This window comes from Phyllostomus discolor, chromosome 6 (genome assembly GCF_004126475.2).
Source record: "Phyllostomus discolor isolate MPI-MPIP mPhyDis1 chromosome 6, mPhyDis1.pri.v3, whole genome shotgun sequence".
In the NCBI taxonomy this organism is placed as follows: Eukaryota; Metazoa; Chordata; class Mammalia; order Chiroptera; family Phyllostomidae; genus Phyllostomus; species Phyllostomus discolor.
Window position 1 is genome coordinate 120163552 of NC_040908.2, and position 22207 is coordinate 120185758.

Consider the following 22207-nt stretch of genomic DNA (forward strand, 5'->3'; position numbering starts at 1 on the left):
TGGGGGCATCAAACAGTTTCTTCCACTCTTACAACTTTCTAATTTAGGCGCAATTCTTACTTATTTTTAAAATTTTTCCTCATGAGTGGGTCCTGACTCCTCTCAGGGCAGGAAGTGTGTCCCAGTCATCCCAGCATGACCCAGAGGGTATTTTAATAAATAATTGTTGGTAGTGAAGACAGTCTGAACACACCACCGCAGGGAAAGAAGCTTCTGAGTAAGGCAGTGGTCACGCACGGACTCGGTAGGGTCCCTGGGAAGGTCTGCCAATCTCTGTTGTAATGTCCCATGGGAGCCAGACGGGAGGTGCCCTGGAGCCAACTATGACTCCATCCACGTTAGTGGGGTTTTTTTAAAAAAAAAATCCCACAAGCTAAGGAATTATTTCTTTCCTGATAGCAATCTGCCTACTTTAGTTCCTAGTAAAATGTCTGCAAAGTCCAGACAGGAAAAAGGGCATCAGCCGTGGATTCCTGGGAGTAAGTCACAGCAGGGGCCATGACTTTCTGATGGCATCACACCTACAGCACTCAGCACAAGCGTGTCGCATGTAGGCAGGTTTGTGAAATGAATGAACGCATGACACTTGCAGGGAAAATAACTCAAGGTCAGAAGCAGAACATGTAAGAGAAACTTTTGAAATAGAAAGACTTCAGCCTATATGAGAGAACACCAGGAAAAGATATAATAGTCATCTTCAGGTCTTTGTATGCTGGGGCCAGTGGCGCTGGTTAGAATTTAACCAATCTTTAAGAAAAAAAAAAGCCCTCATGTGCAAGTTAGCTGATTTCAATAGTGTAAATGCCCCTTCAATGGCCAATTTCAAACTAACACACACTCAATCAGCTGTGACAGCCAACTCACTACTGCCTGCATCACAGTATTTCAATGCTGGAGCACACGTGTGTGGCCACATTATTTTTATTTTCTTAGTTTATACCTTCCCAGGCTGTCCCACTGCTTTGCACTTTAAGCTCCAAGATCATTAGCCCCCAGCCTTTTCACATTGCTCAACTTTCCATGTGTTTAAAGACTCAGTCCAGTAATCACCCCTTTTGAAGGGAGTCACGCTTTGACAGTCCCAGCTGGGTTCAGTGCCTCCTTTACCCTCACTCGTACAACCCCCTGACGTTCCCTTTGTCTCAGCACTCCTCGCACCTGCACTGCTTTATTTGGTCGCCTCCCTTGCCTGCCCACCTTGTAGTCCTGGTGGGAACTGTCCATTACAGCAAGACCCAAGAGGATCTGTTTCTAAGTAACTTAACTGTACCCCAGAACAAAGCTAGAGTATTCAGAGAAATACACAAGTATCCAGCACTCAGCAAGGTAGAAATCACAATGTCTGGCATCTAATCAAAGATTAGGAGATGTACAAAGAGACAGGAAAATATGACTCAGAATAAGAATAATAATTAACCCATTGAAATTGACCCAGAACGGGCCGCCATGTTTGGCTGCTCGGTGGCGGGGAGGCTGGTGCAAACAGTTGCACAGCAAGTGGCAGAAGATAAATTTGTTTTTGACTTGCCTGATTATGAAAATATCAACCATGTTGTGGTTTTTATGCTGGGAATAATCCCATTTCCTGAGGGAATGGGAGGATCTGTCTACTTTTCCTATCCTGATTCAAATGGAATGCCAGTATGGCAGCTCCTAGGATTTCTCACGAATGGGAAACCAAGTGCCATCTTCAAAATTTCAGGTCTTAAATCTGGAGAAGGAAGCCAACACCCTTTTGGAGCCATGAATATTGTCCGAACGCCATCTGTTGCTCAGATTGGAATTTCAGTGGAATTATTGGACAGTCTGGCTCAGCAGATGCCTGTAGGTAATGCTGCTGTATCCTCAGTTGACTCATTCACTCAGTTCACACAAAAGATGTTGGACAACTTCTACAATTTTGCTTCATCATTTGCTATCTCTCAGGCCCAGATGACACCAAGTCCATCTGAAATGTTTATTCCAGCAAATGTGGTTCTGAAATGGTATGAAAACTTTCAAAGACGACTGGCACAGAACCCTCTTTTTTGGAAAACATAATTTGAATAAAATAATTTTTAATGGATTCTGAAATTTGTCATGTTTTGAAAATAAATGACTCCATTTAAAAGCATGAAATTAAAAGGGTCATGAAAGCTAAGTTTAAAAACTGCTTAGTGACTATGAAGCATAACTAAAATATTTATAAAAAATTAAAGACATTGAAAATGAAAATATGTTTCTCATTCATGACTACTTCCCCTTAAGCTTAAAATATTCAGAGGCAAAACATTTTGTTTTGGCTGTGATTCATTTTTTACTTAAAAATAAAGTATATTTACAATGAAAAAAAAAAAAAGAAATTGACCCAGAACTGACATAGATGTTAGAATTCACAGGTAAGGACATTAAAATAATTGTTATAAATGTACTCCGTATGTTCAAAAAGTTAAATGCTACATGACATTATATGTATATTGTATTAGTTCAGATGGCAAACAAGATGTTCAACATCATTAGTCATTAGGGAAATACAAACGAAGTCCATAGTGAGATACGAGGACATACCTGTTAGAATAGTTGAGATAAGAAGACTGACCACAGCAACGTCTGGTGAAGATGTAGAACAATTGTAACTCTCTCACTCTGCTGTTAGAAATATAAAATGGTGCAACCAGTCTGGAAAACATTCTAGGCAGTTTCTCTTCTTTCTTTTTTTTTTAAAGATTTTATTTATTTATTTTTAGAGACAGGGGAAGGGAAGGGGAGAGGGAGAGAAAGATTGATGTGTGAGAGAAACATTGGTTGCCTCTCACATGCCCCTAACTGGGGACCCAACCACAACCCAGGCATGTGCCATGACTGGGAATCGAACTGGTGACCTTTTGGATCACAGGACAGTGTTCAGTCCACTGAACCACACCAGCCAGGGCACATTCTAGGCAGTTTCTTAAAAATTTGACATACTCCTACTATATGAGCCAACCATTTCACTACTACACATTTCCCTAAGAGAAATGGAAGCAAATGCCCATACAAAAACTTGTACACAAATATTCATAGCAGCTCTGTTTGTAATACTCCTGAACTGGAAAGACCCCAAATGTCCATCCATAGGTAAGCAGATAAAAAAAACTGATATATTCATGCAATGGAATATGACCCAGTAAGACAAAGGACTGAATTTTTTATTGGTGCATGCTACAACACGGATAGATCTCAAAATAATTACATGGAGTGAAAGAAGCCATACAAAAAACATACATACTATACGAACCCATCTATATACAATCCTTGAAAATGCAAACTAATCTATAGCGACAGAAAGCAAATTAGTGGTCGCTTGGGAACGCATGAAGGGGTCAGAGGAGGGGATTCCAAAAGGGCACAAGGAAACCTCCGGGGCTAATAGAAACGTTCGTTATAATGATTAATGGTGGTTCCACGGGTGTGTTCACAGGTCAAAACTTATCAAACTGGGCATTTTAAGTGTGTGCAGTTTATTGTTTGACAATTATACCTGAATAAAGTGTTACAGAATAAAAAAGTAAATGAACTGGTTCTGAGCCCTCCACAATACCTCCTCTAGCCAGTGCGCTGCACCGCCGCACCGGACGGCAGCAGCTCCGTGGGCCCCCTGTCTGACGCCTGCGCCCCTGGCTGTGCGCTGCTTCTGAGCCACTTCGCTCCTCCGCGACGCCGCACCCACCTCCTCACGGCCCAGCCCCCGCCTCCACCTCCTTCTTCCCAAAGTGGTGCTAGCACAAGGCTATTACTGGAGCGTTACGGGTGATGGAGAGTGATTTACATCACAGACAAGAAAGAAATGGAATGTCAAATGTTATGTCTAAAAATATTTACTATGGGGAGGTCGGGGGTGGAGGGATCGAGCTAAAAAGGGAAAAAAGAGAAAGAACACATGGACATAAACAACAGTGTGGTGATTGCGGGGGAGGGGGTGGGAAGAGGGAATAGGGGGCATAAATAATAATGAAAAAATACAGTATAATTTTTAAAAGCTTAAAAAGAAATATTCCATATGGGCATAGCATGGGGGAAAAAAAGACATTTATTAGCCATCCCGTCAGAAAGATTTCTCCACTGGCTACATCTTTCCCCACTGCCCTCTCTAGAGTTCTCGTCACTCTCCCCTCTCTGTTCTTCAGCTTCTTACTCTCGGGTCTCTCAAGCTGCCCATGAACACTCCCTACACTCTCATTACTCTCTTACACAGTACAACTTGTTGCTTTCTTCGTTTTGCCCTCCCCACCCAGATCACACCCCACTCAGGGGGTGAGGAGGAAAGGCCCAGCTTTCACACCCGGAAAGGCTGACCATGGTTTTGTCTATGCGAACACGCTCTTGTCTCTGCAGATGAATACAGAGGTCCCTGGAAGGCCAGCGTGACTATGGTAAGTTTTGTCTTCAATGCCCATTTTCCCCTCCTTGCTATAATTCATGAAGTTCCACTACAATAAATGTAACCTCAGCAAATACCCTGCTCCAAGAAGCTTAATCTGGCCACAGGTCTCATGTCAACACCCTGGCTACAACTTGAGAAGCATAAGAGGTTAGAGATAGGTAGGACTTCACCACATACCATTACACTCACACCTGCACACCATTTCACAGGGTGTGAGGACCAGACAGCTCCAACGACTTGTCTAAATCAGACGTTGTAGTGGCAGGGCAGAGGCTGGTACCCACGTCTCCTGACTTCATTCAGTTCCATTCAATGCTACGGCACGCACCTCTGCGAACCCCTGGGGACCCGGCCAATGGAAAGGAGTGGTGGGGTTTTCTAGGAAGGGGCTTTGGATGGAGGTGACTTCACTGGGTGGGGGGCTCAAGCCAGAGGACACTTGATTGTTCCCAGACCCCAGATAATCTGTCCCTATCCCCCACCCTAGTGGGTGTGTGTCCTGATTGAACTGACCTTGTGTGATACAAAGCTAGATTTAATTCCTGCAGTCCGAGAGGCCAACCAACCAAAGGTGGCCAAGCACACAGGGGGAGAAGGTAATTGTTAAACAGCAGGCAGGATTTCCATAGGTGGGGCTGTCGGGGTGTGAGTATTTGGAGTAACCGTCATGAGCAAAGGCCACTTGCAGGGCTGAGAGTTAGGTTTGAATCCCAGTTTAGCCATTTGAGTAAATTCCATTCACTTCTCTGAGCTTGTTTCTTGAGCTATAAAAGTGAGAGGAACTACCTCCATGCAGACTTGTTGGGAAGACTAGGTGAGATAAAACAGGAAATGTGTTTAGTGTTCATGATGAGTACAACTATTATTGTTGTATTCCAGGCACTTGTCCAATTAATCCTCGCAGGAGACCGCTGTGTAGTTTCATCAGCACTCATGTTTTACAGACTAGGGTCTTGGACTTTGGAAAACCTAAGGACTTTACCCAAATTGCATAGCACCTACCACTACGGTGTGATCTCTGTGGCATGGCTGCAGCAGAAAGCATCGAAAATGGTAAACATTAGACATGCCTAACACAGTCTCCTCTTAGAGCCCTGTGCACTGTTTTCTGAACTCCTTAATAACAGGTCACGGTTTGTCTTTCTGGAGGTCAGTCTGATCTCGGGTGGCAGCAGGACAGAACCCCTTCGACTCAAAGAAGAAATCCTTAACAGTGAGCACGGTTCCAAGGAGCTAACAGAATGTTTCTCCAACTCACATAATAGAAGGGCCCCTGTTTAAAATTCCCCTAGACTCACCCCAAAGTGGACTTAAGTTAATTCTAATATAATTTACATATTTATAAACACAATACTCAGCATATATATTACTGTGCTTACAGTTCTTCTACAACTCTAAACCAAGACAAACAGAAAATAAGCAAAACTACTAAACCTATACATTCAAATAGAACCTCAATTTAAGGTGACAAAGATCACATTTGAACCTGACTGTGGCACAGTCCTTTCGTGTCTGGTGTGCCCGTAGCTCTGCGTGCAGCAGGCAGCCCCCGCCGTGTTTCTCTGGTCACAGTCCTGGAAAATCTTCATTTTGACAGACCCCATTTAAACTCTGTCCCCTTGGATTAGAATCACTGGGTCACACATTTGTGCATATGCTGTTCTTCTGCTTCCCCCCTTTTCTGCCTGGTGCCTTCTGCTTGTCTGCTGAGTGATTTCTTCCTCTGGAAGCCTTTTCTGGCCTCCACCAGCTGAGCAGGTCTCACCCACTCTGCACCCACACCAGACCCTACACACCCAGCCCCCTGCCCCAGAGTCCCTGGTAGTAGAATCACTCATTTACCCTCTTGCCTCATGCCCAGATCATCCCCTCTATTAGACTGTGAGCTCCAGGTAGGTAGGGACTGAGTCTGATCCATTTCTGGTCCTCACTTTCCTACCCAGGGCCAGGCGCAGGGTATTTGCTCAGAGAGGGATATTGAATGGATGAATGAATGAATGAATGAATGCGCTAAGTGACCTCTCATCTAGCTCTGGGACATTCAGCTTCACCATCCAGTTTGGCATTTTCTTTCCACTCTCCGAACTCCTACTATTGTTCTCTACAAGAGCTTTAAGAGAGTATACCCTAGACGCACAGAACACTAGTGATAGAACAGCCCTGCGAGAGGGCTACAACTAACAGGCGGAGGATGACTCGCCCGGGCACCCCACCAGGACGTGAAAGCACTAGACCGAGGCCGAGCGCTCCGATTCCCATTTCAGGGTTGCTTCCAGGACATTACTTATTTATCACTTATTCATTTATTTATTTTTGGTCAGGGCTGCCCTGGGGGAAAGCAAGTTCCCTTGTGACCTCGCCTCCCCGTGGCAGTGTTTTGGGAACAAGCTGGATTCTCACGGCTCTCCCAATGGTGGCAGGGTGCCCGTGTCAGGAAAGGTATTTTTCATAATGAAAAAGAAAACAAAGATAGTGTCAGACCTTGTTTGTAATTTCTCCACAGCAGCCAGAATCTATTCAAATCTCTTCGTTTCCCTTCTCAGCTCATTATGCCATCCACATCCTTGGTAAAGCAGACCAAGAAAGTGGATTTGAGGGCTTTCAAAAAAATCTGTACTTATTTATTTATGTATAGATTTACTTCCAGAAGCCTTTCTTTTTTGCAACATGGGCCAGAATGGACATCCTGCAACTCCCACCAGCCTTTCCTCCTTAATTTAGATATCTCACTTCTTTCCCATGGCCAAAAACACGGGTGTCATCTCCGATCCCCGGACATCCTTCTTCCTCCCAGGCAGGGAGGCAGCCCACCTCCTCGGGCCTGGCCTTCCCAGGGGGCCGTCTTGGTTTTGACCCCACAATCACCAGATCCTCGTTCAACATTTAGTCACTTCCTCTCTCTGACACCCATCCTGTTCTCCCTCATCCTGCCTCTTGGACGAGGCCCTGGAGCCAGGTAAAGAGAAACCCAGAACAAAGGAAACACAGACACATGGACCCCCCACTGTGGACCTGGGATCAGGCTTGTTGTGTGTGCATGGTTGGGCGGGGGGGTGGTCTGGTTTCTTTTACTCAGGATACCTATTTGCTTATTTTTTTATTGTGGTTATATATATATATAACATATATATGATTACCACTTAACCCATTTTTAAGTGTGCAGTTCAGTGGCATTAAGTAAACGTAAATTGTTGCACAACCATCACCACTATTCATCTCAAAAACTTTATCATCCGTCCCAAGCTGAACCTCTGCACCCATTAACAAACCCCCTACTCCCAGTGCCTGGAACCACCAAACACTTCTGTAAACATAAGTCAGCTCAGGCCAGGCCAAGAGTCAGTTCTGTCTGACTTGGCTCATTGACTCTTTTCATCTGTGTGCTCTTTCCCGGCTGTGAGACAGTGAGAAGTGATTTCAAAGGAGTGGTCTTCGCCTGTAAAGAGCCATTTCCTTCAAGACCAAGTTTAGTTCGTCCGAATGTGTGACTCCACACGCACAGAGGCTGTGGGTGAGGATGGGACTGCGGTAAATGCAGTCAGGACTCTGCATCACCACCCATTCCTTCAATATTTACTGGAAAACTGCTCCGTATTAGGGCGTCTGCTGGGCCCACAGAGCTACCTGACCTCATCCTGATCTGGAGGAGGTGAGGCCCAATGTGGGAGGCAGAGGTCTAAGCAGAGGCGCACGGCAGGGTGCTCTCTTCCTTGTGTAGGGCCCTGGGAGGCAGGGCCTCAGGAAGAGGGGGCATGTGAGCTGAGCCCTGGAGGAGGAGGAGGGTGGTAATCATTGAAGATGTGGTAGGGCATTCTAGGCAGAGGGAACAGCACGGTCTACAACACGGAGAGATCAGGAGGCAGCGAGATGGCAGGGATCCTAGCAGGGCGGTGGCAGGAGACAGAACTAAAAAGGCAGGTTGGGGGCTGGACAGGGAAGGCCCGCACGGCCCACCTAAGGGAGTCTGGCCTTGATTCATAGGCAATGGGGAGCAACAGTCGCCATCTCCATCTCCAGCCCAGACCTCTCCTCTCAACTTCTACCCAGATCATATAAAATATGATGCTGACATTTCCACTGGGATGCTTTATAGTCGTCTCTAACTTTGTATTTCCCCAAATGAACCCTGACTTACATGCCTTCTTGCCCAATCACACCAGCAGTAAATTAAAAATATTTAGGGCATAGGCACAAACAGGTCCCCAGGGTTTGGGGTCAGCATTCATCACTATGCCAGGTATTAGCCCTTTAGTTGGTGGAGAGTGGGAGGATCTGAGGGTCCCAGGGGAAAGTCCAGGCAGCTGGTGGAGGGAGGGGCAAGGGGACTCAGAGCAGCAGTGGTTTCCACCATGGACACAGCCAGTAACTCAGTCCTGAAATGTGCCGGCTGTATTCAAGCCCTGCTCCCACCAAACCTAACCACCCTGTGCTTTCCCCACCTCAGGGACGGGGCCATCATGTGCCCAGGTGCTCTTCAGAAACTGTGTCATCATCCCTGGAGCCTAGGGAAGAATACAGTGGGGCCCACATATCCTAAGTCTAAATACTTATATGTTATACATAGAATTAAATCAGTTATTTATTAAAAGATAAAGCCTTAAGTTTATTGAGGTATATTTTTACATCCAATAAAATGCACACATTTTAAGTGCATAGTTTGAGGACCTTTGACAAATGTATACACATATGTATCACCACGCCAATCAATCATAAATACGGAATACTTCCATGACCCCCAAAAGTTTCCTTATGCCTGTTCGCAGCCAAAGTCCCCTGTCCTCTGCCCCAGACAAGCACCTTACGGTAATTTCTATCACTGTGAGCTAGTTTTGCCAGTTTCAGGGCTTCATATGAGTGGAATTATGTAATATGCACTCTTTTGTGTCTGGCTTCTTTCTCTCAAAAGCTATGGAGTTTTTATAATTAAAAGTAGGCAAAATATCAAAGATTACGAAATTTAATGGCATTCTGTTGAGGGACAATACTATACAGGGTCGGGTAAAAGTAACTTTACAGTTGTGAGGAAGCAAAACAGAATTAATTCTCATATTATTATGTATTAATTACTCTATTATCTTCCATATGAACAACTGTAAACCTACTTTTGCCCAACCTTTACAAGTAAAAAAGAAATATAAGATTCATAAATGATTATTTCATAAATTTTTTCTTGCCTTCATTCCAGCAAAATCACTAATTATATTGCACTAATCAAGATTTTCAGATAATTTTGATTGACAGTAAGGCCCAGAGTTAAATAAATTTTGTTGAATCATTGTATGCCTGTGCAGAGCCAGTGGCTCTCTCGCTATTTTGTAGCTCATGTCATATTATACTGCCATCGTCTGTGGACATGTCTGTGCCAATTCTGCACACATTGTGGGGTTGGGTACAGTAACTGTTCATTGGACGGATGGGTGGATGGACGGATGATTGATGGGTAGATGGATGGATGGATGGATGGATGGATGGGTGGATGGATGGATGGATGGATGGGTGGGTGGCTGGCTGGCTGGCTGAATAGATGGATGGAACAATACCCTAACCCCACATATTGGGGAAAGGATGGGGCTCAATAGGTTAATTAGTACTCAGAGGAACCATGTGCCCTTCTAATATCAGCTTCCCATCTTACTGCTTTTGTTTATTTATTCAGTAAACATTTTTTCTGTGCACTACCATCTGCCTAACTATGAGATGCGTGCTATGGGGTATTTAAAGAGGTATAGGACAGAGTCCTGGTTAAGGGCAAGGATCCTGGAGTCTGACAACCCATATTTGAATTCTGTCCCCGTCATTTACTTGCTACCTAATGGGAAGCAAGTTACTCACTCTGTATTTCAGTTTCTTCATCTGTGAAATGAGAAAACATAGTAACTACTTCATGGGCTGTTAAGATATTAAACACATTGATGATTTGAAAGCTTTTAGGGTGCCCAAAACATTGTAGATACAACATAAGTGTTAGCTTTACTCTGTATTTTCAGATCACAGGTTACAGGTGAAGTGGGGGGTGGGAGGGTAACAAACCCACTTCACAATAGCCCAGCAGACTGTATTAGCAGAGTTACAATTTGTTGAGGTCAGGGGTCGGGGAGGCATTACAAAGGAGGCAGTCTTTGAGCTGAGCTTTGTGGGTTGAGTTTAGGTTGGATTCAGCATGCTATGGGGTACACAATTTTTAGGGTGATGTTAGCCAAATATCAGTCCTCATGTCCTGAAAATTTAGGGTCAGTAGGTAGCTGAAGGCCACCTTGACTGTTTCCTTTCACGGTCCAGACTCACAGGGAAAGGTCCCAGTTCAGGGACACACAAGTAGTTATTTATTTAACAAAACAGCCCTTCCGCCTCGGCCCCATTGAGGAACAGCAGCCATGGCTCTCCACTACGCCATGGCCATGGGCCTCAACAAGGGCCACAAAGTGACAAAGAACGTGAGCAAGCTGAGACACAGCCACCACCGAGGGCACCTCACCAAGCACACCAAGTTCGTGTGCGACATGATCTGAGAGGTGTGTGGCTTTGTCCCCTATAAGCGGTGTGCCATGGAGCTGCTCAAGGTCTCTAAGGACAAGAGGGCCCTGAAGTTCATCAAGAAAAGGGTGGGGACACACATCCGTGCCAAGAGGAAGAGAGAGGAGCTAAGCAATGTCCTTGCAGCCATGAGGAAGGCAGCAGCCAAGAAATACTGAACCCCATGCCCTCTGAGCAATAAAACCTGTTCAGGAAAAAAACAAAAAACAAAACAAAACAAAATAAAACAAAACAAATCAGTCATTGGTTCTGCGAATGTTTACTAAGAACTTACTGTGTGCCAGGCACTAGACTAAATGGGGATCCAGAGATCACACTGTTTGTTACCTATCCCAAAGGAGCTCACATTCTCAAATACACAGACAGACACAGACTTGAACCCTGATCCCCACTCTCCTGGCCTAGGGCTCCTTCCAATTCACATCAGGACCATTCTTCGGCTAGAGCACTGAGTTCCTCCTCTACAGGAACCAAGTCCTTTGAATTAAATTCTCCACCTCATACATATTTATTTATAGACTGTAGGTAACCTGGGACAGGGCTTTATGTAATCCAACCACTGTTTTTCCTTCAGGGCCTGGAGCTATCTAAATGCTACATTTATTTTTAAACAGCAGCACTGTCATTGATGACTCACAAGGATTTTTGTGATATGCTCTGAAACCCACCATTGTACGTGTCTGTCCATGTAATTTTGTTCCCCTTCCCAATTTCCTGGCCCTGTTAGAATTTCATTCCCTGGCTGGAATTTCGTTCTAGCTGTTATTCCCTGTCTCCTCCCCCCATTCCCCCTTCTTCCTCCCCAACCCCTGGACATTCCCCAAGTACATAAGGACTAGTTGATATTTATATTTGAGGGTCTAAACTCCCAACTTTCATACTGAATCTGGTCTTTCAGCGACTACCTTCTTATCTAGGAGGGTCTTCCAAGAGAGATTAAACACCCCGGGCTCCCTTTCAGTTAACGGCCTCATCATCCTCACTGGTCTTGTATCCATTAAGCAGCACAGGCCCCACTTAGAGCTTGTGACTAGCTTTTCAAGGACCTAAAAAATGTTTAAGAATACCGTCCTCCCATTCTTTTTTTTTTTTTTCAGAATCCAAACCACAAAAAGAAAGCTATAGAATATAAATAAACAAATATCTAACCAGCTGTCTACCAATGTAAATTTATGGCAATTTTATTAGTTATTCAATAAAATAGTGAAAGTGAGTACCATGTATCCTCTTCTCCCTTTATTAATGGATCACCTGGGTTTTAACTGGGCACAGACTACAATATACAAAAGATACTTCCCAACCCCCCTTGAAGCTAAATGTGCTCATGTGACTAAGTTCTGGACACGGGAAATGAGTAGGAGTGACACCTGCTACTCCTGGTTGTGTAGGGAACATGGACTCTTCATCTTTGCCCTAACTCACTGGGTTGGGCTACTGCATTGGACGACTCCAGGAGGCACATTTAAATGCTGGTCTAGGTGAATGGTGCTCCCAGCCACTGTGCAGTGTGGTAGCCTTGCCCTGGCTGTGATGCAGACCTTAAGAGGTGGAGCTGGTACTCATAATTGCTTGATTACAATTTAAAATCACTTGCAAGTTTGATTGTCTCACTTTGTAAACATTACATGTACAGACTGTGATTGCCAAGAAATCAAATATTGCCATAATTTAAGTAGATAAAGCCAAATGAGTTCAAAGTAAAATTTTAAAAATCCTTTCCAATATTCTTAGCAGAGAAATAACATTTGATACGGGATACAGAAATAATTTAATATTGGATATGATCTATAAAATACATGTATCTAAAGCAAAGATATTCTTAGAAAGACCTTGATCATTCTTCATCCCCCAAGCTGGAAATTTCAGAATCATCTCTGATGTTTTCCTAGTCACTTATTCATCCTGTAAATAGTGAACAAGTACTTCAGACTACACAGAGTGGAGAAGAGTATTGAGATTATGATCAGACCTATCTAGGTCTGAGTCTCGTTCTGCTGGCTACAAGCTACGTGACTTTGAGCAGCCTCTGTAGGCATCTACTTACTTGCAAAACAGGGCAATAATAATGCATATGTCTTATGTAATAAAGAATTTGACTGGACTTTGTCCCTGATTCCTGGGATGGTGGATTTAAACCCTTGAAATTTCCCAAGTAATAGGAGAGTCTTTGTTATCATGTGCTATTTAGACCATAAACATGAATTTCTGCTAAGAGATTCCAGAACTCGGGATATGGCCTGGTCACTGGAAAGACCAACCCCACAATCAGAGGGCTGGGACTGTGGGCCAGCCTGATCTCCAGGGAGAGGAGGAAGACTGGGACGGAGTTCAGTCACATGGTCAGAGATTCAATCAGTCATGCCTGTGTGATAAAACCCCAATAAAACCTCTGGACACCAAAGTTCAGTAGAGCTTCCTGGTGGGTGAACACACTGATGTGCCAGGAGGGTGCTGCACCAGACTCCTTGGGGAGAGGTCAAGGCAACTCTGCATTCAGGACTGTCCCAGATGGACCCCATGTGTCTCTTCACTTAATTGGTCCTGATTTGCATCCCTTACAATAAAGCTATAATTGTAAATATAGCACATTCCTGAGTTCTGTGAGTTGTCCTAGCAAATTATTGAATGCAAGGGGCTGTGGGAACTTCACGATTTGTAGCCAGTTGATAAGAAGTTCAGGTGGCCAGGGACCCACAAAGTTTAGGTGGCATCTGAAGTGATGACAGTCTTATTGGGAGCTAATGGATATGCACCAAACAACAGAGCTGCAAAATATGTGAAGCAAAAACTGATAGAACTTGAAGGAGAAATAGCTAAATTCAGAATTATGGTTGGAGACTTCAACAACCCTGTCTGAGCAACTGGTAGAACAACTAGAAAGAAAATCAGCAAGTATATAGAACTCACCAACTGACCAACATATCCTAATTCACATTTATAGAACACTGTCCCAAACAACAGCAGAATACACATTCTTTTAAAGTGCTCACAGAACATGAACCAAGATGAACCATACACTGAGCCATTAAAAAAATAAATTTAAAAGAATCGGAATCGTACATAGTGTGTTTTCTGTCCACAACAGAATCAAACTAGAAATCAGTAATAGAAAGATAACAAAAATACAACAGACTTAAAAATATCCCATAGGTCAGAGGAAATCTGGAGAGAAATAAAAATATATTGAATTAAATAAAAATAGATCCTATCAAATGTTGTGGGATCCAGATAAAGTCACACCGAGAGGGAAATTTTATAGTACTAAATACATACACTAGAAAAGAAAATATCAAATCAATTACCTAAGCTCCCATCTAGAAAACATAGAGGAAAAAAAAAAAGAAGATAAACACAAAGCAAGCAGAAGGAAGGAAATAATAAAGAGCAGAAATTAATGAAACTGAAAACATAAAAACAAGAGGAACAATGATTCTTTGAAGAAAATTAATAAAGTTGACAAGCCAGTAACAAGACTGATAGGGGACACACACACACACACACCAATTATCAACATCAGAAATGACAAAAAGGACATCACTACAGACCATGTAAACATCAACAAGATAGTAATGAATACTACAAACAACTCTATACCCATAACCTTGACAACTTAGACATACTGGGCCAATTCCTTGAAAAACACAACTACTAAATTCATCCATCATGAGATAATTTGAGTAGTCCTATAATTGTTAAGAAAGTTTGTAATTTTGAAACTCCCAAGAAGAAAATCTTCAGGCCCAGATGGTTTCATGGAGAATTCTACCAAATGTTTAAAAAAGAATGAAGACAATCTACACAGTCTCTTCCAGAAAATGAAAGAGGACAAATACTTCCCAATTCATTTTACAAAGCCAATATTACCCTATATCAAAACTAGAGAAGCAGAAAAAGAAAACTATAGACCAATATCTCTCTTAAACTTAGATGCAATATCCTCAACAAAATATTAGCAAACCAAATACAACAATATATAAAAAGAATTATACACCATAAACAAGTGGGATTCATTTCAACTACTCCAGGCTGGTCAACATTCAACATTCAAGAATCAATGCAACCTACCACATTAACAGGCTAAAGAAGAAAAATCACATGACCATACCAATCATTGAAAAAAAAAACGCTTTTGACAAGATTCAATAACTTTCATGATCAAAACTCTCAGGAAAACAGGAATAGAGAGAAAATTCCCCAACGTGATAAAGCTCAACTACAAAGAACCTACAATAAACAGTACATTTAACAGTGAAAGACTGAATGCTTTATTCCTAAGGTTGGAAAAAGGCAAGAATGTCTGCTCTTACTACGCATATTCGACATAATGCTAGAAGTTCTATCCAGTGCAGTGAAGCAAAACAAGGGAATTAAATAAGTGCATACCCATTAGAAAGAAAGAAAGGAGAACTGTATTTGCAGACAACAAGATTGCCTGTGTAGAAAATTCTAAGAAATATACAAAAAACCTCCTAGAACTGATAAGTGAGTTAAGCAAGGTATACTGCAGGATGCAAGATGAACATATAAATATCAGTTGTAGTTCTAGACATTTGCAATGGACATATGAACACAGAAATTTAAAATGCAATACCATTTAGAATCACCAAAAGAGAGACAAATACATATACGAGGTATATCCAGAAGGTATCCAGTCACGTAATATGAAAAATAGAGACATTTATTGAAGAAACACAAGATACAAGCAATATTGTACATAGGACAGTGATACCTCAGTCCCCTTGTGTCCCCTGTGATGCATAAGCGGGCACACTGTTGTGATGAAGCTGCCAATCACCAGTTGGCCATAACTGCGGTCCTCCAAATCATTTAAGTAGTTTCCACGGAGGAATGATCAAGCTTAATGTAAAATTTGATGCAGATTCAGTGGCTTTACTTGCTCAGTCATGTTAAATGTGAGGGCTACACAGTACACATGTTCACTCAACAGCGCCTATCGCCCCCACTGACTAGTACAGTGAAGTCATCATTGTTCACACATGTGCATTGCAATCCACATTCCTTGGCTGCCAGGTTACATCAATGCCGCACAAACTATTCTCATTACATGAACAATGGCTGGACTTTTTCTGGACAGATCTCATAAATCTAACAAAACATGTATAGATTTGTATGCTGAAAACTACAAAACACTAATGAAAGAAGTCAATGATGATCTAAATAAATGGTGAGATATACCATATTCATGGACCGAAAGACCCAATGTGGCAATTATGCCAATTCCCCACAAACTGATGTACAGGTTTAATGCAATTCCTATCAAAATCCCATGAAGATTTTTAGATATAGATAAGACTTGACCTAAAATTTATATGGAAAGGCAAATAATTAAAACAATTTACAATAACTAAAAAGTTTTTGGAAAAAAGAAGAATGAAGTGGGAGGAATCAGACTACCTAATTTTAAGACGTTCTAGAGTTACAGCAATCAGAACAGGTGGTACTGATGGAGGGAAAGACACACAGATCAGTGAAAGAGAACTGTGAAAATGGCCTACACAAATATGTCCAATTTTGACAAGGATGTAAAAGCAATTATAAAAGCTTAAAAAAAGAAAGAAAAAAGAAAGAAAGAAAAAGAGAATAGAAAAGAAAAGAAAAAGAAAAAAAGAAAAAGAAAAAGCTAGGCTCTGACTGGTGTGGTTCAGTGAATTGAGCGCACAGGGCTTGTGAACCAAAAGGCTTGATTTCTGGTCAGGGCACATGCTTGGGTTGCAAGGGAGTTCCCTGGTTGGAGATGTGCAAGAGGCAACCAATGAGTGTTTTTCCCTCTCTTTCTCCCTCTCTTCCCCTCCCTCTAAAAATAAATAAATAAAATCTTTTTTTAAGCAATTAAATGGAGGAAACATGGCCTTTTAAACAATTGGAGCAAAGGGAATAGAGCAAAGGGACACCACAGCAGAAAAAAAAAATCTGACCAATGTGGTTCGGTTGGTTGGAACATCGTCACATACACCACAAGGCTGCAGGTTCAATTCCTGGTCAGGGCGCATACCTTGGTTGTAGGTTTGATCCCAGGTTTGACCCCTGGTCAGGGCACATGCGGGAGGCTACTAATTGATGTTTCTCCATGATATCGATGTCTCTGTTTCTCCCCCCCTCTTCTTTCCTGTCTAAAAGCAATGAAAAAAATGTCCTTGAGTGAAGATTTAAAAAAAAAAAAACCAAAGTTTCAAAACTTAGGGAAAAACAGAAGAAAGTCTTCAGGATCTAGGGCTAGGCAAAGACTTCTTGGACTAAAAGCATGATACATAAAAGGAAAAGTGGATAAACTGGACTTGATCAAAATTACAAACTTTTGCTTGGCCAGAGACCATGTTAAGAAGATAAAGATACAAGCCACTGAGTGGCAGAAACTACTCACAATCCACATCTGACAAAGGACTAGTATTTAGAAAACAACTCTCCATACTCAACAGTAAAAAAACACAATCAATTAGAAAATGGGCAAAAGGCACAAACATATTTCACTGAAGAGTATATAAAGATGGAAAATAAGCACATGAAAAGATATTCACCATCAGTAATCACTAGGGAAATACAAATTAAAATCACAATGAAATACAACTATAAGCCTATCAGAATGTTTAAAATAAAAAAAAATAATGACAATACCAAATGCTGGCAAGAATGCAGAGAAACTGGATCATATATATACATATATATGTGTGTGTGTATATATATATGCATCTATATATACTGCTGGTGGGAATGTAAAATGGTACAGCTATACTGAAGAACAGTTTGGCATTTTCTTGAAAAACTAAACACACAATTACACTCCTGGGCATTTATTCCAGAAAATTGAAACATATATTCACACAAAATGCCTGTCCATGAATGTTTGTAGCTGCTTTTTTCAGAACATTTGAAAACTGGAAACAACTTAATTATTTTTCATTGAGTGAATGTTTAAACAAACTGTGGCACATCCATACCATAGAACACTACTCATCAATAAAAGGAAATTAACTAATGATACATGCAACAACCGGGATGAGTCTCCAGAAAATTACGTTGAGTAAAAAATTTCCAATTCCAAAAGTATACATACTGTATCATTCCATTTATATAACACAGATGATTGTTTGCCAGGAGTTAAGGAGTAGAGTAGATATAAAGGAACAACATGAGGGAGGCTTGTGGTGGTGTAAATGTTCTGTATCTTTACTGTACCAACATCAAGATCTAATTTTGCATTGGCAGGACATTACCTTTGGGGAATCTGGGCATCTCTCTACTATTCCTTACAATTGCAAAGTAGTCTACGATGGTCCCAAAATAAAGAATTTAATTAAAATATTACCTGTGTGTGCCCTGACTGAGTAGCTCAGTTGGCCTGAGCTTTGTTCCAATATGCCAAGGTTGTGGGTTCAATCCCCAGGCAGGACACATACAAGAATCAACCAATGGGTACATAAATGAGTGGAACAATAAATCAGTGTCTGTCTGTCTCTCTTTCTCCCCTCCCTTCTAAAATCAACAAATAAAAAAAATTTAATGAAATAAAATATTACCTGTGTAGTTTCTCTCTCATCTGTACCCTGATTTGATCCAATATGCTTCATCAGATTGGGGAATTTCTCTTCCTAGTTTGCTGAGAGTTTCAGTCAGAGTAGGTGTTGATTTTTGGCAACTGCTTTTTCTGTATCTAAGGAAAATAATCATACAGTTTTTCTCCTTTATGATGAATTACATTGTTTGATTTTAGAGTGCATTCCTGGGATAAATAGTACTTCATCATGATGCATTAATCCTTTTACACATTGCTGGATTCAATCTGCTAATATTTGCTTATGGTACTTATGTTTATATTAATGAAATGTCTTTTAGATACCTACAGGAGTGGTCGATGTTATTAGTTTCTAAAATTAAAAATACCTGAGTAAAATTTTTAAAAGTTAAAATTTGACAAGTCTGGATGGTGGGCAAACAGTAATTTGTTACATCATTCTCTACATCTACACTTTTCTGTTTTCTCCTTCTCATTCTTTTTTCTTTCCATTGGATGATCTGTGGTTGCAGCTTGGAAGACAGATTTGGAAGATACACTGAGAACATAAAAACTGGATCCCGTACGCTATTAGGGTTACAGGGGTGGCATGGCCTTGTGCACCCTCTTCACCCAGCGGAGGGCCTAACACATAGTTGGTATTCAGTAAGTTTATTGAATGAATTCGGATTTGTCATTTTTAATACCATTCCAATACAACATAATGAGTATTGTTATCCAGATCCACCCTCAGGACCTAGCCAGTCATTCCCCCAGTTTCTGGGAGGTGGTTGCTCATGGCTCATAATTCCTCTCTAGGAACTGTCCTCCACCAAAGGAAGCAGCCTTGCCAAGTTATTGCACCTCTCCAGATATAGTCTCTATCTACCACTGGTCAATACAAGAATATAAACTTCTTCCACCCTTCTTTAATTTGGAACAATTCTGAAAGGTTATCCCAGGTTCAGATCATTCTTTGGGACTGGCAGAGGCCTCTGCTGAGATTCATTTCTCCCTCTGCCTAATCCTGCTTCTATCCCTCCCTTAACAGGCGTGGTCTTGAAAGTATCTCCCACTTTCCACCCTCGCCCCCACCCCAATAAACCTCCAGCACTTTAACCTCCTTTTGAGACTCTTCCTAGAGAATGTCACATTATTCTATTTTATTTTTCTTTCCTTAGTGGTTATCAGTATGTGAAAGAACCTTATGCATTTCATGCTTTAATGCTTGCTTACTATCTGCTGTAAGAATATAAGCTTCCCAGGACAGATCATATTTCTCCCGGTATATGTGCACCACTGTATCAAGCGCCAGAGGCACACGCAGGCCCTAAGTACCGGTTTCTGAAATGAATGAAAGCCTGTAACAAGCACTTCAAAGCTATGGCTCCGGACTTGCCCCCTAAGCTCCGCCCCTCCCGGCACGCCCCCGGACTTTCCCCCTAAGCCCCGCCCCTCCCAGCACGCCCCCCGGGCCCAGGCCAGGGGTGGGGCCCTGCCGGCGCTAGGGCTAGCGGGATGAAACCTGCCGTGGTGAGGATCATCCGTCTGGGTCGGGTGCCGTATGCCGAGCTACTGGCACTGCAGGAGCGCTGGCTGCGGCTGCTGCAGGCAGAGCCGGCCAAGGAGGCCCTGTCGAGGACTGAGGCGGGCGCGCTCCTGCTCTGCGAGCCCGCGGGGCCCGTGTACACTGCCGGCCTCCGCGGCGGCCTGACACCGGAGGAGGTGACGCGGCTGCGGGCCTTGGGCGCCGAGGTGCACGCCACAGGCCGCGGCGGTCTGGCCACCTTCCACGGTCCTGGCCAGCTCCTTTGCCATCCAGTACTCGACCTGCGGCGCCTAGGCCTGCGCCTGCGCACCCACGTGGCGGCGCTGGAGGCGTGCGCCGTGCGTCTGTGTGAGCTCCAGGGCTTGCAGGGCGCCCGCGCACGGCCACCGCCTTACACCGGCGTCTGGCTGGGCGAGCAAAAGATCTGCGCTATTGGTGAGCTTTGCGGGGCAGGGCCTGGCGGGGCTGGGCCAATGGAGGTTTATCCCGCGCGGGCTTTCAGTCAAAACTACCGGCGTGGCTTAAGAGTTTTTAAGCCTCTTCACTGAGGTATTATATGCAGAGCCAGAAGGGCCCCAGAAGTCATCTTGTACAACTTTCCAAAGGGAGAGACAGGGGAAGTGAATTGCCAGGTTACTTCACAGTGTTAGAACAATAAAAGCACTTGGTTTTCACACTTCTTTAAAGAAACAGATTCTCTGTGTTAAAGGCATTTTCTGTAATCCTTATAATAAGCACAGTTATTGTAGAGCCACACACCACTCCCCTCACTTTGTCCCCCTCTCCGGTCTGTGCACAACCCCTTGGGTAGTCCAGAAACAAAGTTTGAAAATCAGTGACCTAGTCCAGTTTCCTCAGCACACAAGGGGATCCTGAAGCCTGGGGAGGGACGGTGTCGATTCTAACACCCTTTGGCTTGTCTTGCAGGAGTCCGCTGTGGAAGGCACATCACGTCCCACGGCCAGGCTCTGAACTGTTGTACAGACCTCACATGGTTTGAGCACATTGTGCCCTGCGGGCTGGTGGGGACAGGCGTCACTTCCCTGAGTAAGGAGCTCCAGAGGCACGTCACAGTGGATGAAACTATACCACCTTTCCTTGAGGCTTTTAAGGAAACCTACAAGTGCACCTTGATCTCAGAGGACAGTTCCAGCTGAAGGATGTTCATGTTATCACAGCTGGAAGGTGCTGCCTTGGAAAACACCAAGCCTGACTTGGAGTCACTGAAACCCAGATTCTAGATTTGGCCCTATCATTCACTCACCATGAGACTATGAGCAAATCAGGAGCTCTTAGCCATTGGTTTCATATGTAACCTGTTTTTTTTATGCTTTCCCCACCTACCTCGTAGAAGTGATAACATGAAAAGTAACACATGCTATTTAAATATAATGTTTTAGCACTACTATTGGTGTCATTTTCTAAGCTTAGGGTGTCATTTCTCGATTATTTATTACTTCCTCAATGCTGTATTTAATTGGGCAATTCTGGGGTTCCAGTTCCTTTGATTTTGTAGGACTCGTGTCTCTGGATGGCCCAGGTAAAGGTGATGTGATTGCATTCTGCAATAAAGGGAAAATTTCTTTAAAGAATAGAATGGGATCCTGTCTTTCTGTGTTGAATTCTCCAAGTCTGATAGTTACTTTTAATTAGGTAACCTAAACCAGGCCAGAGGCTGGGAGAAGATAAGAAAATTTCCCAAAGATAGAAGTTTTTCTTATATGAGATCTCTAAGGATACAGGGCTTTATATCTGTTATCTATTGCTGCATAACAAATCACCCCAAAACAACCTACAACAATAAACATGTTTTATATCATATATAGTCTGTGGGTCAGGAATTTGGGAGAACTTAGCTGAGTGGTTCTGGGTCAAGATCTCTCAGGAGTTGCAGTTGAGATGTCAGTTGGGGCAGCTGTCATCTGAAGGCTTGACTGGGACTGAAGGATCGGCTTCCAGGATGGTTCACTCCCATGCTTGGTTGGTGCCGGTTGTTGATAAGAAGCCTCAGTTACTCACTATGTGGCCCACTCCTTAAGGGCCACTTCAACGTTTTCATGACCCCACAACTTGCTTCCTCCAGAGCAAGTAATGCCAGAGAGACAAGGTAGAAGCCACAATGCCTTTTATGACCCAGCACTGGAAATCACTCAGTCATTTATGCAGTCTCCTAATCAGTGAGCCCTAACTCAGTGTGGAAAGGACTATATGG

General features: G+C 43.0%; 2 protein-coding genes and 1 pseudogene across 2 annotated transcripts; all 3 read left to right on the forward strand.

Moving 5' to 3' along the window:
• Window positions 1-1446: 1446 nt before the first annotated feature.
• Window positions 1447-2214, forward strand: LOC114499482 (protein Hikeshi-like). Its single transcript, XM_036028817.1, has one exon. It carries the CDS (start codon window positions 1447-1449, stop codon window positions 2038-2040), a length of 594 nt encoding a protein of 197 aa, XP_035884710.1. The 3' UTR covers window positions 2041-2214.
• An 8533-nt stretch (window positions 2215-10747) lies between these two features.
• On the forward strand, window positions 10748-11131 carry LOC114500085 (annotated as a pseudogene).
• An 8813-nt stretch (window positions 11132-19944) lies between these two features.
• Window positions 19945-21584, forward strand: LIPT2 (lipoyl(octanoyl) transferase 2). The gene is made up of 2 exons (XM_028517031.2): window positions 19945-20430; window positions 20923-21584. Exons 1-2 carry the CDS (start codon window positions 19965-19967, stop codon window positions 21150-21152), a joined length of 696 nt encoding a protein of 231 aa, XP_028372832.1. The 5' UTR covers window positions 19945-19964; the 3' UTR covers window positions 21153-21584.
• Window positions 21585-22207: the final 623 nt, after the last annotated feature.

Excerpts from the sequence above, each read along its gene's own strand:
- LOC114499482 (XM_036028817.1), top strand. The coding sequence starts at position 1,447 with ATGTTTGGCTGCTCGGTGGCGGGGAGGCTGGTGCAAACAGTTGCACAG.
- LIPT2 (XM_028517031.2), top strand. The coding sequence starts at position 19,965 with ATGAAACCTGCCGTGGTGAGGATCATCCGTCTGGGTCGGGTGCCGTAT. Across the intron at positions 20,431-20,922 it reads GCAAAAGATCTGCGCTATTG|GAGTCCGCTGTGGAAGGCAC; the intron begins GTGAGCTTTGCG and ends CTTGTCTTGCAG.